This window comes from Apodemus sylvaticus, chromosome 8, assembly GCF_947179515.1.
Source record: "Apodemus sylvaticus chromosome 8, mApoSyl1.1, whole genome shotgun sequence".
In the NCBI taxonomy this organism is placed as follows: domain Eukaryota; kingdom Metazoa; phylum Chordata; class Mammalia; order Rodentia; family Muridae; genus Apodemus; species Apodemus sylvaticus.
The window spans coordinates 49,766,019-49,780,924 of record NC_067479.1 but is presented as its reverse complement, the minus strand read 5'-3'; the positions used below and the strand labels follow the sequence as shown (position 1 = coordinate 49,780,924).

At 43.3% G+C, this 14,906-nt stretch overlaps 1 protein-coding gene across 3 annotated transcripts in view; it reads left to right on the top strand.

The window, feature by feature from the left end:
- Positions 1 to 14,906, top strand: part of Enox1 (ecto-NOX disulfide-thiol exchanger 1) — a 567,937-nt gene that overhangs the window by 457,674 nt on the left and 95,357 nt on the right. For all 3 annotated transcript variants that reach the window (XM_052190902.1, XM_052190899.1, XM_052190900.1), the window contains exons 12-13: positions 1,471 to 1,577; positions 5,653 to 5,770. In XM_052190902.1, the coding sequence (XP_052046862.1) occupies positions 1,471 to 1,577; positions 5,653 to 5,770 (225 nt within the window). The remainder of the gene's footprint in view (positions 1 to 1,470; positions 1,578 to 5,652; positions 5,771 to 14,906) is intronic.

Genomic DNA, 14,906 nt, shown 5'->3' with positions numbered 1-14,906 from the left:
ACCCTGCGACCCTTTCATACAGATCCTCATGTTGTGGTGACTCCCAGCCATAACTACATTTTCATCACTATTTCATAGTGTGTAATGTTGACTGATGTTACGAACCATTACATAAATATCTGTTTTCCAGGTGGTCTTAGGTGATCTCTGTGAAGGGTTGTTCGACTCCCAAGGAGGTTGTGACCCCCTGGGTGGAAAAGCACTGCTCTAGCACATCATGTACATAGTCATTCTGTGTGCTAATATTTATGTGCTGATAATTGCATGTCACTCTTTGGGGGCTGTGCTATCATGACTTTTTGTTTTAACGTTAGAAGATCTGAAGGAGAATTCAAGTTCTCTTTTATAACAGAGCCCTGGGAATCACTTAGGAAAGACTTGTGAGATACAGTGTTAGCAGCCGTAAGAATTAAACTCACTATTTTGAAGTTTAGATTTGGTCATGTGACTGATTCAAAGCGCTAATCTTTTTAATCCTTTTGTAACCAGATCAAGAACTGTTCAACAAGGCTGAGTCTATAGTTGGTTGGCCCCATACCTAACAATCCATAAGACCCCATCCCTTTCTCTCTATTGTGATTTTTCAGTCCCTCAACATTTACTGTCCAAACTTCACTGTGCCTGGAGGTTACAGAATTGATCAATGAGATCAAAGTAATAGGATTAAGATCTCAAGTGGTATAAGATCCAGAAGGGGATGCTCATGAAAGTGATTGTGGAACAGCAGAAAATAGGGGATGAACTCAATAAAGAATAAAATACCTCATGTGGTACTAAAGCCAGACCCACAAGCTAGAGCTGTTGGTCTGTCTTCACAAGGAATAGGGGGCTCCTGTTACCAGCCAATGGGCAGGAAGATTCCCTTCAGTCCTTAAAGAAGAAAGGAACAGGGAGGGGCCAAAACACCTCCCGAGCCTCAGGAAGCTATAACAAAACTACTCCTGGCCCCAGGTTAGACCTTGGACACAGAAGTGTCTTGAGCAGGTTGTGCTTAAGCCCCTGAGATGGTGGCAAAAGAAAATCCATACAGATTTGGTCCTTGGGCTTCAGCCACTCCACCTCCACCCTGATTTCACTTTGAAGCCTCTAGCCAGGTAGAGCTTTATATAACTTTCTTTGTATGACAATGTCAGGGTCTGTAGGGCTATAGATCTAGGTCTATAATCTGCCATATTAAATGTACAAACAAAAGCTAAAGTGTTCTTGGAGGAAGAGATCCATGATCCTTTCCCCAGTCATCTAGAGAATCTGTTTTAACCTAAAGCTATGGAGACAGACTTGAAGGGAGACATCCCCAACCTTGCTAAAATGTAAGTACAAAAAAAAAAAAAAAGGCACAAACTGGATGGATATTGATGATGTTGTTTCTATCGTGACATCATCCATAGACTCCTAGTGTCTTTGCTTTGCTTCCCTAGAGTGATCACAACATAAATTACTTGTCTTGTTTGACTTCCTTGTTCACCAAAGTTGAGCAGATTGTGGCCGTTTTCAACGCTTCTACCAGACAAAAAGCTTGGGACCATTTCTCGAAAGCTCAGCGCAAGAACATAGACATTTGGCGAAAGCACTCTGAGGTTGGTGATTTTACTGTTACTTTCTAACCACCGTCACACAAGCTGGATTGGCAGAGAATAGTGTGGCTGTAGCCGTTAATGGTGTTGTCGCAGTGGCCGGTCCTTCCACCATTGTCCTGTGTCATTGTCCCCTCCACATCCAGCTCCACGTCATTTCTTGTCCAGAGAAGCAGCTGGCTTCACACTTAGAACAACCTTTTTCCTCCTTTCCAAGGGAGAAAGAATCATTCTCACTCATAATAAAGAGCTCACTCAGAAACAAACCAAGATGTTTTATCTACAATGAGACTGAATGTATATGTATATGTATATGTATATGTACATATATATATGCACCAATTAAATTACTGAGTACTAAGTTTTTCTTCGATGATCTATGTGGTGATGACAGTTGGCTCTTTGGGCTTGAAATGGCAAGTATGCAGTCCTTTCCATAACTTCTCGTCACTAGCCATGCCTAGTCTACTGGGCTAGCCAGGAGGTTCTGTCACATGTCTCCCCAGAGCAAATCTCATGATGGGGACAAATGTCCATGCTAGCTGATTTCACAGCATCAATGCATGTGTGAGTATCTACCACCAAGGACAGAGGCCACAACTTGACTTTGCTTGCCACCTCAACAGACCACACCGTGCCATTAGTCATTGGTCATCCAGATGTTATTTTTTGACTCTACCTGTAGTGTACGCTTTGAACCTGTAATGTAAAAGTAAGTATCCCGTCTTCCTTTGCTTCTTCTCTGAGAGTGTTGCCCATGTGGATGCTTCTTTACTTCCAGCATGCTAATATCAAAGTTCTCTAAAAGACACCCCCCTCTTTCAAAAATCACAAAGTTATAGAAGGTAAGATTTATTTATGTAATGGGTTTGGCTCACACTTGTAAATTAAGTGTTTTATGAAGAGTTTGAGGAACCACAATGTCCTATGACATCCATCATCTGGGTAGCATTTTAAGTGCCCATTAACTAATGCTAAATTGCTATTGAATACCAATGGTACTACATGTAATATCCACATGAATACTAAATAGATTTTTATTGTCACTGTGATGATGGCACATGCTGAGTGATGGGTTCCTGAAAACACTAACGCAGTTGTTGCTAAGGGCATTATTTCTTTTAAAGTTGTGCTCACTAGTGCCTAGGAAGGTGTCTGATGACATATACAGCTCTTCCACTTTTGAAGACTGTAAGGAGGAGGTAGGATTTCTTTTTAATTTCTCAAGGGCTCCCAAGCAAAGCTGATATTCTCCCTGACCCTGAAATAAGACCCAAGTCAAAGTCGATTGTTAAGAACAGGGACCGTGAAAACTCAGATTGAAGTCCACAGACTGTAAGTCAACAATGATTCAGGTTTGAGAATGGCAAACTTTTGGATTCTTTTAAAACTCATATATTTAAAATGCAACTAAGAGACATTTTAACAGACACCCGGCAAGCCACAGGATGCTGAAAACACTTGAGCACAGAAAGGCCACTGTCCACAGGTGTCTGTGGCTGCCAGCAGACATCAGACACTGGACTCGGCTTTGCTTCTGGCCTGGCCCCACTCCATTTCCCAGTTGCCCTATCCCACGTCTGGAGCTGTTTGGAGAAGCACATGTCAGGCTCTCTGCCTGGGTCTGAGGACTCCTGCTTGATTTCTTGGACCTGGTGGATAGGATGGAGACTCCAGAGGGCTGGCGTGTCACTCACAGAAGTCCCTCCTGCCATCCCACCTTATCTTTTGGAAAACATTAGAAAACAGAGTTCTAAATTGCCTTTTTTTCCCCTCCTACGTGTTGCTTAATTGATTAAATACCAGTTGTAATTTAGCATTGTGGATGATTTCTCAGTTGCATCTAAGCTTGCTAATTGGCTTGATTTTTCCGCATTCCCATGTACAGCATCTGTTAATTACCTGCAACACCTCTACAGATTTATTAGAGTGTGCTAGTGATTTACTGATGAACCTGGGGCACTCCGTGGAAACACCCTAGGTCCCCCTCCCTCCAGTGCTTTCCCTTTCCACTCTGCCACCTTCCCCACAAAACAACTGTCATATGACAGTTTGTTGTTAATTGCAGAACCAAGCAACCAACTGCTCTTTCAGCCTTGTTTATTCTTTCCACCCAGTTTTTCCTTGTTTGGGTGTTTTCCATCCACCTCTTCGGGAATTGGGCTCTTTACCAATAGAAAAATTAGCTGAACAACACCCAGAAAATTCCCCGCTAATCACACATGATTATCTACCTCCAAAACCTGGTAGCCTTATCTGAGCCATAAGCAGCCTCCCTTTCTTCTAGGTGGCATGGTCACAAAAGGTGGTGGTGTTTATTGTCCCAGGGCTGTCCTGTGGCTGTCTACAGTTTTGTTTTCCTGTTCCCTACAAGGGCAATTTCCCTGGGCACAGAGCTGTCCCTTGGGATAATGGTAGCGGTGGGGATGTCCTTCCCATCCTGCTACAGTTCAGATTTGCGAGCTAAGGAAAGATGACCCAAGCCAGGGCCGCAAGTGCACATTTGCTGAATGGGTGATAACCATGCCCATGATGAACTGGTGAAATCATTGAATTTTATCATAAGCATTGGGTTTTTAATTAGAGGCCTTAAAAAAAGAAAGAAAGAAAGAAAGAAAGAAAGAAAGAAAGAAAGAAAGAAAGAAAGAAAGAAAGAAAGAAAGAAAGAAAGAAAGAGGAGCCATTGAGGCCTTTCTCTGTTCTGGGTCTTTTTGAAAATGGTACATGCTGGAGAACAGCATGTCTAAGGCCTCACAATTCAATAATACATAGCTGGGCATAAAATAACAATATAGTCAATTGTAAATGTAAACAATTGCAATGTTCTGCTTCCAGGAACATTAGTAAGGATTTTATGTGTGATTCGGTTCCTTTCCAATGGATTTTCTGATATACTATGTCAGCCGAATAGTCTTGTCTTAATATTATCCCCTTTTATGGATAAGTAGACAGAAACTCAATGAAATTTTCTGACTTAATTATAGCCACCTCCCTAGTCACTGGACACAGCAGACCGTCAGATCTGTGGTCATAAACATCATATCTAAGCCCTTACTCCCACAGTACCACAGCTCTGTGGACCTGGTAATGGGCTGTGAAAGAGAAGGCCTCTCTGTAATTGTTGACACAACATCTTTTGAAGTTTACTCTCGGACATGGCATGCGGGCCTGGATAAACCATGTACAGGCACATGTGTAGCATTGAGCAGGAGAGCAAGAGTCTTACATGCGGGGCCTGAGAAATGGCTCAGTCTGCAAGCAAACACAAGGGCGTAAGTTCAGATCCCTAGTATAAATAATGAATAATAATAAATAAAAATAATTGACATGCACTTGTGATCCAGACCTGGAGAAGTGAACACAGGTTTCTGGGACTTTATGGCCATGTGGTATAACTGATCCAGTGAACTCCAAGTTCAGTGAGAGACCCTGGTTCAAAAATTTAAGGTGGAGAATGGAGGAACACACAATGTCAGTCTCTGGACACACACACACACACACACACACACACGCACACACAAGTACACACACATACAAATGCATGCCACACGGGTACACGTATATACCCTCAAGTTTTTTGCATATATTAATTCATCTCATCCCCCAGAGCGTTATTAGCACAATGTTCCAGTAAGCAATGTGAGCAAATAGGTACACAGTAGTGTTCTTAAGTTACAATAGGACCAATGCCAAAATTGGCCTCCTGAAAACACCACCAGCACATAGTTACTAGCAGATAATGTCACTTCTATATGCCCACTGTGTAACAGCTATTTCTCCCTAACCTCTCTGCAGCCCTGCTAGAGGAAGATATTAGTATCCCCTTTTTTATAAATCAAGAAACTGAGACTACAGCGAGATTAACTAACTTACCAAAGATCATTCACAGTCCTTGGTAAGCAAGGATTTCTCCCAAGACCCATTTCCCTCACGCCATTATTCTAGATCTTGGGAGGCGATCTTGGAAGCTTTGAACTCAAAATGTTGACATGTGAATCACAATTGACCAGAGGCCATGGGAAGGTGGCACAATGAGGGATGGGCGTGTTTCTGATGTCCATGTGTCCTGTGCTTTCAGGAGCTCCGGAATGCTCAAAGCGAGCAGCTCATGGGCATCCGCCGCGAGGAGGAAATGGAAATGTCTGATGATGAGAACTGCGACAGCCCAACTAAAAAAATGAGAGTCGATGAATCAGGTAATGCCAGGAACTGCCCAGTCCCCAGGAGGCATCGTCACAAGCACCAGATCTTACAGGGGAATAAGTACGGGGAAACGACCACATAATTCACTTTTATTTGAGTTACACTAAACTTTCATCTTTTGAGTGACTACATTTTATTAATAGAACGTTAAACTCCTCCTTGGGAACATAGTGATTTAAATTGCTCCAGTTGTTTCTCCATATGCAGATCTGAGGCTATTATGCAGGGATATTTGCCTTTTCCCATAAAACCCCATTTCCAGAGTGTGGCAGCCACAGCTGATGTTGAATTACAGATGAAATTTGGTTTCAGTCCATGTACTTCCTCCTTAGGAGTTGTTTAATCCCTAAAGAAGCTTTCTAATGTCCGAGCCAGCATGCTGGAAAATTAAACATCCTTCCTCAATATAGTTCGTCTAACCTCTCATCAAGATGGGGGCCATACCGGGTACCAAGTGAGGGGTGTCTACTCCTTGAGTTAAGGAAGCCTGCCTTGTGCACTTTGTCTCCTAGATTCATGAATAAGTTCTTTCTTAGTGTTTATAGGTGCAGTTAGACTGGAGGCACCAAGGAAAGATAGTTTGTTCTCGGGCAGGGATATTGTCTAATGGACTCAGAAAGACCCACAGTCACCATGACTGCCAGCAAAACAATCAGAGAAATGTAATAGATTCATCTTCTTATATGTATCATGGAATAAAGTGTACACCTGTCTCCAGCTTCTAACTGAAAGGTTGCAGGCGACTAAAATAAAGGATCTGGGCTAATTTGTTGGTAGAAGTATAGAGGTAAAACCGCAATTGCCTCTGAAGTTTCCCTGAGATGAAATGGCAGTGGGCAGCATGCACAGAAGAGATCATTCACGTATGGCATGCATGACTAAACACATATGACCACTCACCAGCCCGGCGTGATGGAGGGTTTATGTACCATTTTTCCTAGGGATGGGACAGGGTAAGGATTGTCAGCAGTTCTGGGTAATAGTGATTTTTAGTAGTACTTCCTGAGCCTGGAGCACACAGGACATGAACCTCAGGCAAAATCAGATGGATGTCAGGACAGAAAACAGACAATCAATGGTTATCTGTGGAATGTTAAATGTCCCCCAAAGCAGTGGTGACAGACATTAGTCTCTCTCCTGACATTATCAGGACCCAGTGACTTTGAAACTTTTAGGACGGGGAAATGAGAACCCAGCATTCTGTCATCCGAGTTCTTTGGGGACGCCCACTTGACATTTTCTGACACTGGAGAGTCATTGCCCTAGAAAACCTGACTTTCCTCTAGATTCCATCCTCAGAGTTATTTAGAAGCTTGGCTTACCAGCAAACATTGCACTTCAATGGCTTGCAAAAGCCATATCCATTGTCTGAACACCAGCCCAGCATGTCCGTCTCTCCTTAGACGGACTTCTCAGGACTGAAGACAATTCTGTCCTCACTGGTACTTCTGTAAGTCTTCATATATGAAAAGAAGAGATAGTCATGGGATTTTCTGAGATTGCATGTGATCTTGGTATAAAACGTTTCTCTTTAAATTAGTTTTATCCTTTTTAAAGGTGAAAGTTGGAGTCTTAATATCTTTATATTAGGTATACAAGAATTGAGTCTATCTGAAATTTGAATTGAACCTGGGCCTCTTTTTTTTTTCTGTGTATGTAAAATTTCTTTGTAAATGACCTGTCAGTTTTCCTAAAGAGAAATGCATGTGACATCACAGTTTGTTTTAGATAAGGTAGCATAATGATAAATAAACAGTAGGCTCACCGAAGAGATCATGGAAGCCACAGCAGCAGTCACACATCCACAGGACCGATGTCCAAACTGATCTTTAGTCATGGCCAGGGATGTGGCAAGGACCTGTGCCGTCCTGGGGGACCAGCAGGTCTCCCCAGAGGTCTATGGGAGAGCAATCCCCCAGACCTCTCTTGGTTCACTCGCCAGGCATCCAGTGAGAGCATGAAGTATAACCTACGCTTTAAAGACTTTCCCCGGGCGTGTAACTTGGTCAGCAGAATTAATGGGCAAATGCAGCGCATGCTGTCTGCCTCGTACCAGGGGAAGAGATGAAAGGGCTGGAGTTCAAATGCCAAGGCCCCGGCGGTTCAAAGTCCTTTTCGTGTTTCTTCAAATGAGCTGGGCCAGAGGATGTGGCGGGCGGTTTCAGCAGAGGGCATGGGACTGATTAAAGGGAAGAGAAAGCAGCTGACCATTTTTATTCCACTGGGCCCTGGAGATCCTGCCAGCAAGCAGACTGCTGTTTGCCTTCCAGCCCTGAGTATTCAGGGACATTGCCTGATGGGCAAGAATTCCCATCTGGTCTTTGGATTCAACCTTGCTAATCATGGCTTGAAGCAGAGGAGGGACAGAGACCCTGTTGCTAGAGGAGACACCTTTTCCCATTGCTCATTTTTTAGGCACAAGTATGTGGCTGCTTGTCACCCGCATGGGAGCTGTTTCCCCAAAATGTAGTGCACTGATGCGCTTGACAGGAACTGCCCAACACAGACATGAAAAGGAGAGTCTTTCTCCTCTGTGGGCTCCGTCCCTGGCCTGCCCCTCTCAGCTGAAACACGTTTCCGTTTGCCTCAAATGCCCTAAGGAACTAGCCAGCCCCCAAATTCTTGGAAATCCCACAGAAGAACATCCTTTAGGGGAACCCTCTACCTGTGGTAGGAGGACATGGCAAGGTCGTATTCCTCAGGGTGGTCAGGCTAGGCTCCTGATGCCAGTCCTACATGCTGTCTCCCTGCAGGCAGGGGCATTGTCCAGTGAGATGGAGAGTGAAATGACTTTGTGTCTAGAAGTAATAAGTTTGTGTGTATGTGTGTGTGTGTGATACCCCAGGTTTTATTTTTCAAGGGCCAAAATATTTTAATATGTCTCTGCTTTTCTGGCTGTAAAGACCATTTCATTCTATTTTTACTTTTTATTTTTTTCTGTGTAAAATGATTTGCAGTGTTTCTTTGGCTAGAGTTCCCTGCTTCTGCATTAACCATAATATACTTCTTGGCAGTCTCCTCACACTCCCTCATTGGTCAGTCTTAAGCGGGAAGGGCTTCTGTTGGAATGAAGCCAAGCTAGTGACAAAAATGGAGATGATTCTGCCAATACACTGAAAACCATGACATACTTACCAAAGCGTCCATTGTGGAAGATCAGCCTCCTCTCTGGGAGCCTGCAATGGTAGCTTGTGGTAGAAATGTAACTGTGTCGCTACTTGGTTTGCCTCCTGCTGAAATCAAGCCAAATCTTCAAGGCCACACCCAGTTGTCCTTTCCTCCCCTCCTCCCTTTCCTACTTTTGTCCTCCCAACTTCTTCACTGCGGTGGACAGCACAAATGGGGCAGCAGAGAGAAAGAAGAGTTTACAAAGAGAGCAGCCGGACCTGGATGTCTTAGCGTGGATGAACCCAGTCTTAGAATCATCAGAGTTAAACGACCAGCGTGGGTTAGGTGCTTTCGATCTCGTGAATAATGCCAGTACAAAATCAGTACCTGGTAGTGCTCCCTCTGCTCACCGGCTCTGCTGTTCCCCAGCACCTGGCCCTGGGCCTTTCTCCAGCCAGTCAAGTGTGCCGACCTTCACACACACCCTTCCCTGCATCTTCCCCTTCATCTGACCGTAAGGTGTGTGATGGCTGTCTTCCTCGAGGAAGATAGCGCTGAAACCGTCTGCTCTGATTCAATTCAAAAGGCACCTGTTAAGATGCATATTCAATGAGGATGCTTCCTTTTGCCAAGATGTTTAGAACTTTGTAAAACTCAGTGTCTCTGGCTGAATAGGCATCTCTCTAATTACCACAATGGCATACCGAAGGCATCTGGGCTCCAAGGGGAGAGAGTTAGACCTGATGCCCTTGCCCTCCAGGGGAACATGATGGATGCCTTTTGAGGAACTAAAGCATGCCCTGTTAATTGATATACTAGGCCCCCAAACAGGTATGTCCTAAAGTCAGGAAGTTAAGTGTAGTATCGTCCCAACTGAGCATCATCACCGTCCACCAATATTTCATGTGGGTTCAGTGAACAAGAATTTCAGAAAAGTGAAATGAAAAGAAAAAAATCCTTGCTTAATAGATAGCCATAAACCATTCTACAGGTTATAACAAGTGCTTTTCGATTCTAAGTCAACCTCATTTAAAGTCTGGGTTCTTTATATGAACATGTGTCTATGTGTGTGTGTGTATCTATCTGCATGCATGCTTGTGCCACAGTGTAAGTACACAGACAGGAGATGACTTCCACCTCAGTTGTCTCACCGTGCCGTATATTCTAGACTAGCTGCGCCCCAAGCTTCCCCCCTCGCCTCCAACCCTATCTTAGGAGCGCTAGTATTACTTATATTTTATGGTTGTGAGCCAAGCCTTTAACGGCTGAGCCATCTCTCCAGCCCTGCACTAGTATTACTGATGGGAATGGCTACTCATAGTCCTTTTCCTCCTATTTCTGTTTAATATGGGTTTTCAGGACCCCAAATCAGGTTTTCAGGCTTGTACGGTAAGCATTTTTACCCACCAAGCCTCTCCCTACCCACAAATACTTTTTGAACAATGAAGTCTTCTCTGGATTATCAATCCACCATAGAAATTTACAATGCCATTTTGTTTTATTATTTGCTGCTTTTAATCTCACTAAGAAGTTGAACAGTGATTTCCGGCAGCCGAGTGAAATTAGTGGCTCAGTTTTAATTGGAATAGCAGCATTTGATCTGAATATATAGTTTTATCCATAGCAAGATACTTTGTGTTTAAATATATAAACTTTGTGTTGAGGTTTTCAGCTGTCCCCTTAATTTCTTTGAGCTCCAAGACTGTATCTAGATTTCCTGGTACTGAATACCCCCCCACCCCCGCCACCCATGGTTTCCTTCTGAAAGGCCAATGAGATGTCCCACAGGAAGTCCCTAATGAAGTCACAAGCCTGAGAAAAGACACAGTGCAGGCCCCACACCAGCCAGGCACAGGTTGCTAAATACCAAGCCAGTCTTGCAGCTGACTAAAGATGGTGTTGTTGATGGCAGTTTGCCTGAGGCTCCCTTTGGAGAAGAAGGCCCAGACTGTGCTCTAGGTCAGCTGACCACAGAGTTTAGAGCTCAGCGGAGGAGCAAGAGTTGTCCAGTATGGGAAATGGAAGGACTCGGTTGGTAACGACATGCCAGGGCTCATGTCCACTAGGCAGGGGCATCATTAAGCAGAGGCCTAGAACGACAGGGACCAGCTGCTTTCCCATATCCTGTTGGCCTGGGACATCTGAAAGAGTGGTGCCACCTGTGCAGCAGGGACCCTTGAATCAAAGATAAGCACCTGCTTCCAGGCCTCAGCTTAGTGTCCTCCTGGAACCTAGGTTCATCAAGGGAATAATAGTTTTGTTTTGTTTTGTTTTTATAAACCATGAACATCTTACCAACAGACATCAAATAAAGGTTTATTTTTAGGTCGATTTTTCAGTTTCCTGATTTTATGTACAGTTACAGTTCCCACCCATAATGGACAAGCTTCTTTAAAAAAAAATACAAAAACTATCTCTGCTTGAAAACTGATTTACCTTTTAAATACTTGGAGACAGATGCTATTAACTGGATCCTGTCACTGAGGGGCCTTTTCTAATGGAAGTCTTCCTCCTGCGCAGATGGACCCTATGTATCTGGGTTGTAAACTCTTGATCTTACTGTTAAGTTTATGCCCTTCCTGTGATGTGGCACCCAGCGATGCCACAGTTGGCCCCTGACCTCTTTCATAATGAGCAAACTTTCCATCATTGAGTCCTTCCCTGTGCGTGAAATTGCCCTGCGTTTTTGAGATTGCCTTGTCTCCAGGAGACCCAAGCATCCCCAGGACTCCCCTATTTAGGTTCTAACAACCACACCTGTGCTCTGTGTGGAGCAAGGTCGGCTCCCCAAAAGGTTCCCCATGTGTCCTTCAGCCAGACTCCCTCATGTACTTACAAAGCACACTGGGGCTCTGAGAGGCTCCGGCCTCCTGCCCAAGTCTGGGGGGAAGGTTGGAGCTCCTGGGCAGCTGCCAGCCAAAAGAAAGGACTGGGGAAAGTTAAATCATTGTCTGAAATGGAGAACCAAGGCTGCTCCACTATGTAGGACTCAGACAATGGGGTCTCAGCCTCACCCCCTGCCTACAGCCTGCAGAACCCCAATGCTTTTCGACTTCCCAGAACACCATCATCTTCATTATGGCTTACTGTGATTTGGGGGCACTTCACTGAGTTAAGCAAGGCTCAGAAGAGAACTGTCACATGAGAGAGACTTCACCCGCTTCCTTAGCAGGCTCTGAGGACACTGAGGGAATATTTATGTAATAAGATGCAAAGTTGCTATGGAAAATACTATAGCAACCTAACACCTCCTGGAGCCAGGCAGGGGCTTGTAACAGCAGTCTAAATTTACATTTACTGGAGTGTCATTTTATCGACACTTAGTATCTCATTCTGACAGGATGTTAAAATATGTTTTCAGCTCAAGTTTGGGCAAAATTAACACAGGGTGCCTTTGGAGTTTAAGGGTAGTCTTCACGACTTCTGGGAAAAACTATCAGAATAACTCTGGAAGGGGTTAGATGGCTGAGTCTTGGTGAGTTTGTAGATTCTCTCAAATTAGCCGCTGATCTCAGCCCTTCCTCTGTAAGCAGGAAGTAGGAAAGCCTGATTATGAAAAGGAGGCACGTTCTTAGCTGTGCCAGCAAGGGCTCGCTCACCTGGGATTTTAGTAGATGCTCAAAGAAGATGCAGTCAGCAGGTTAGCTCACCGCTCTCACCTTGAGAAGTGTCTAGTAGTGTTTAAATGCAAAACTATTTTTCATGTAAAAACAAAATATAGCCAAAATATAAGGAAGGCAAGTGGCTAAGGATGACAGATAAGGGAGAAAATACAGTTGTTACGGTGCTATGGAAAAAAATCTAATTTTTTTTTTTTTTTGTCCTATGTAGCATAGCTGGCTGTATATTGTATTTTGTAAAGCCCAATAGATTCAATTTTACACTGTTTGGGGTTTAGACAGGCCTGCTTACATAATTGTCCTTTTTAAAACCTCCATATATGTTAATGACGTAAAAAATACAGAGCAAGTATATGTTCCCCATTGACTCATGAGTCATTGGGAGGTGAGGCTACCATGATTCTTTGGTCACAGTAAACCCCTGGAGGTTCTTGAAGCCTGAGTACTGGGACAAGATAACTCCCAAGACCATGTTTCAGATCCATTAAATGTTAAAGAGGCTGAGAAGCCATGGATATGTAGGCCAGTTAGTAATAAAAAGTTCATATCCATTGGTTTTCTTCTGTGTCTCTCCATTGAAAATCTTAAAAGTGTGGCTTCAAGACTGTCAAAGTGGGACACGGGCCAGGAACCAATACCAGACCGTATTTAAACATACAGTCACTAACAGCTTAGCACTGTCCTCGTCCCTCTCTGCTTTTAGATCCCATTGTTCATCTAAGCACAGTTGGTGGCATCAAGTTATTAGACCCAGACCAAACACCATCCTGACCAGGTAGCCACCTATGAATAAAAAAGGAATTTGAAAGAAGTAACTATTTTCTTCCCCCTTTTTAGAAACTCCTTTTGCCATTGCATATCTACCTTGTACTTAAAAGCCCTGGCAATTGATGTTTAATGCAAACCACAAATTGTTGTTACCTGAAGCATTCCATGGCTTTGAGACACTTCTCTTGTACACCACTGAGTAGTTTTGATTCTTGGAACAGACACATGTTCAGCAGCTGTGCTGCCCAGTTTTTGGACACAATGTGTCAAACCTCCTGAGAAGTTTTTGAGGAGGAAAACTTTTTATTTAAACTCCAATCACTAGCAGAGTAGTAGAAAGAAACATATCTAAATCAACAGTTGCAAGGCAGAGTGTTAACCACAGTGCTTCCGGCAGGACTTTGTAAATCGCACAGTGAGTCCTTCCTGGTTCTACAGCTACTGTGTTCCAAAACCCTGGATTTCTACCTGGGGCATCTTCAGTCAGCACAGCTTAAGGCAGTTGTATACATTTCCATTGCCCAGAATTACTTTAAAAGTTTTAAATATCTCATTATATTATTATATACATTGCACTAGACTATTGTTTAATGCTACATCAGATCAGACCTGGGGAAAGAATCTTGATTGTGAGATTTTAAATGGCACAATAGAAAGTTCTTAGAATAGCTGCTAAGTGATAAAAACACAAAATAGCATATGTGAACAACTCCAAATATATGCTTATGTATGCGCTATATTCACAATTTATATGCTATGAGGAAATCTGCAAGGAAATAGGTGAAAATATTTAGTATCTGAAAAGAATATAATTTGGTTTTTTTTTATAAATTATTTTTGTTATTTCCTCTTTGTGTACTTCCAAAATGTCTATGAGAGGTGTGCGTGTGTTATCTTATTAATACTATGATGAACATTGACTTAAACATTATGAGTCAAGAAAAGTTAGTCAGGTATCAGGCTCAGGTCTAGACCCAGCAAACTATTTTTAAGTCCATTCTAACAAAAATAACAATTCAGGAAGTTGGCACAATCTCTCTTCTGCTTGAGTGATTTTTTTTTTAGACAGTCTACTATCTGGGTATAGACAGAAAGAAGAAATGATTTGAAGAAATGCTATGATACGCCACACACACAGTCACCGCCAGTGTTCTCTGTCACCTAAGTCTCCAGAGTGATAATGGGAGAAAGAAGGCCACTCTGATGCTCTGAGGAGGAGCACAGGCTGAATGGTGGACGTAAGCCTGCACCCTCATCCTCTTCGCCGCCCTTTGATTTCTCATCACATTCCCCCCCCACCCCCCAGGGCTCAGGAGAGCCCACAAGGCCATCAGTGTATTGATTCAACATCTAATTTCAGGGCTTATTGAAGTGCCTCTCCCTGTCTCCCTGCTCCCAGGGCTTTTCTTTATGAGATATGTCTCTAAATATATCTTAAAAATAAAAGTCTGAGGGAGAACACACATGGCAATATCAATCTTACTGCAGTTCCCACACCCAGGGAAGGCTGGCTCTGGAGGAGGTCTTGAAAGCAATATGTTTCCCCTCTCCCCAATATTCTGAATCTAATAAGGACCAAAAATTGAGTTTTTTGTGCCCCCAATAATAAGTTGAATTGTTTAATAAATATAAA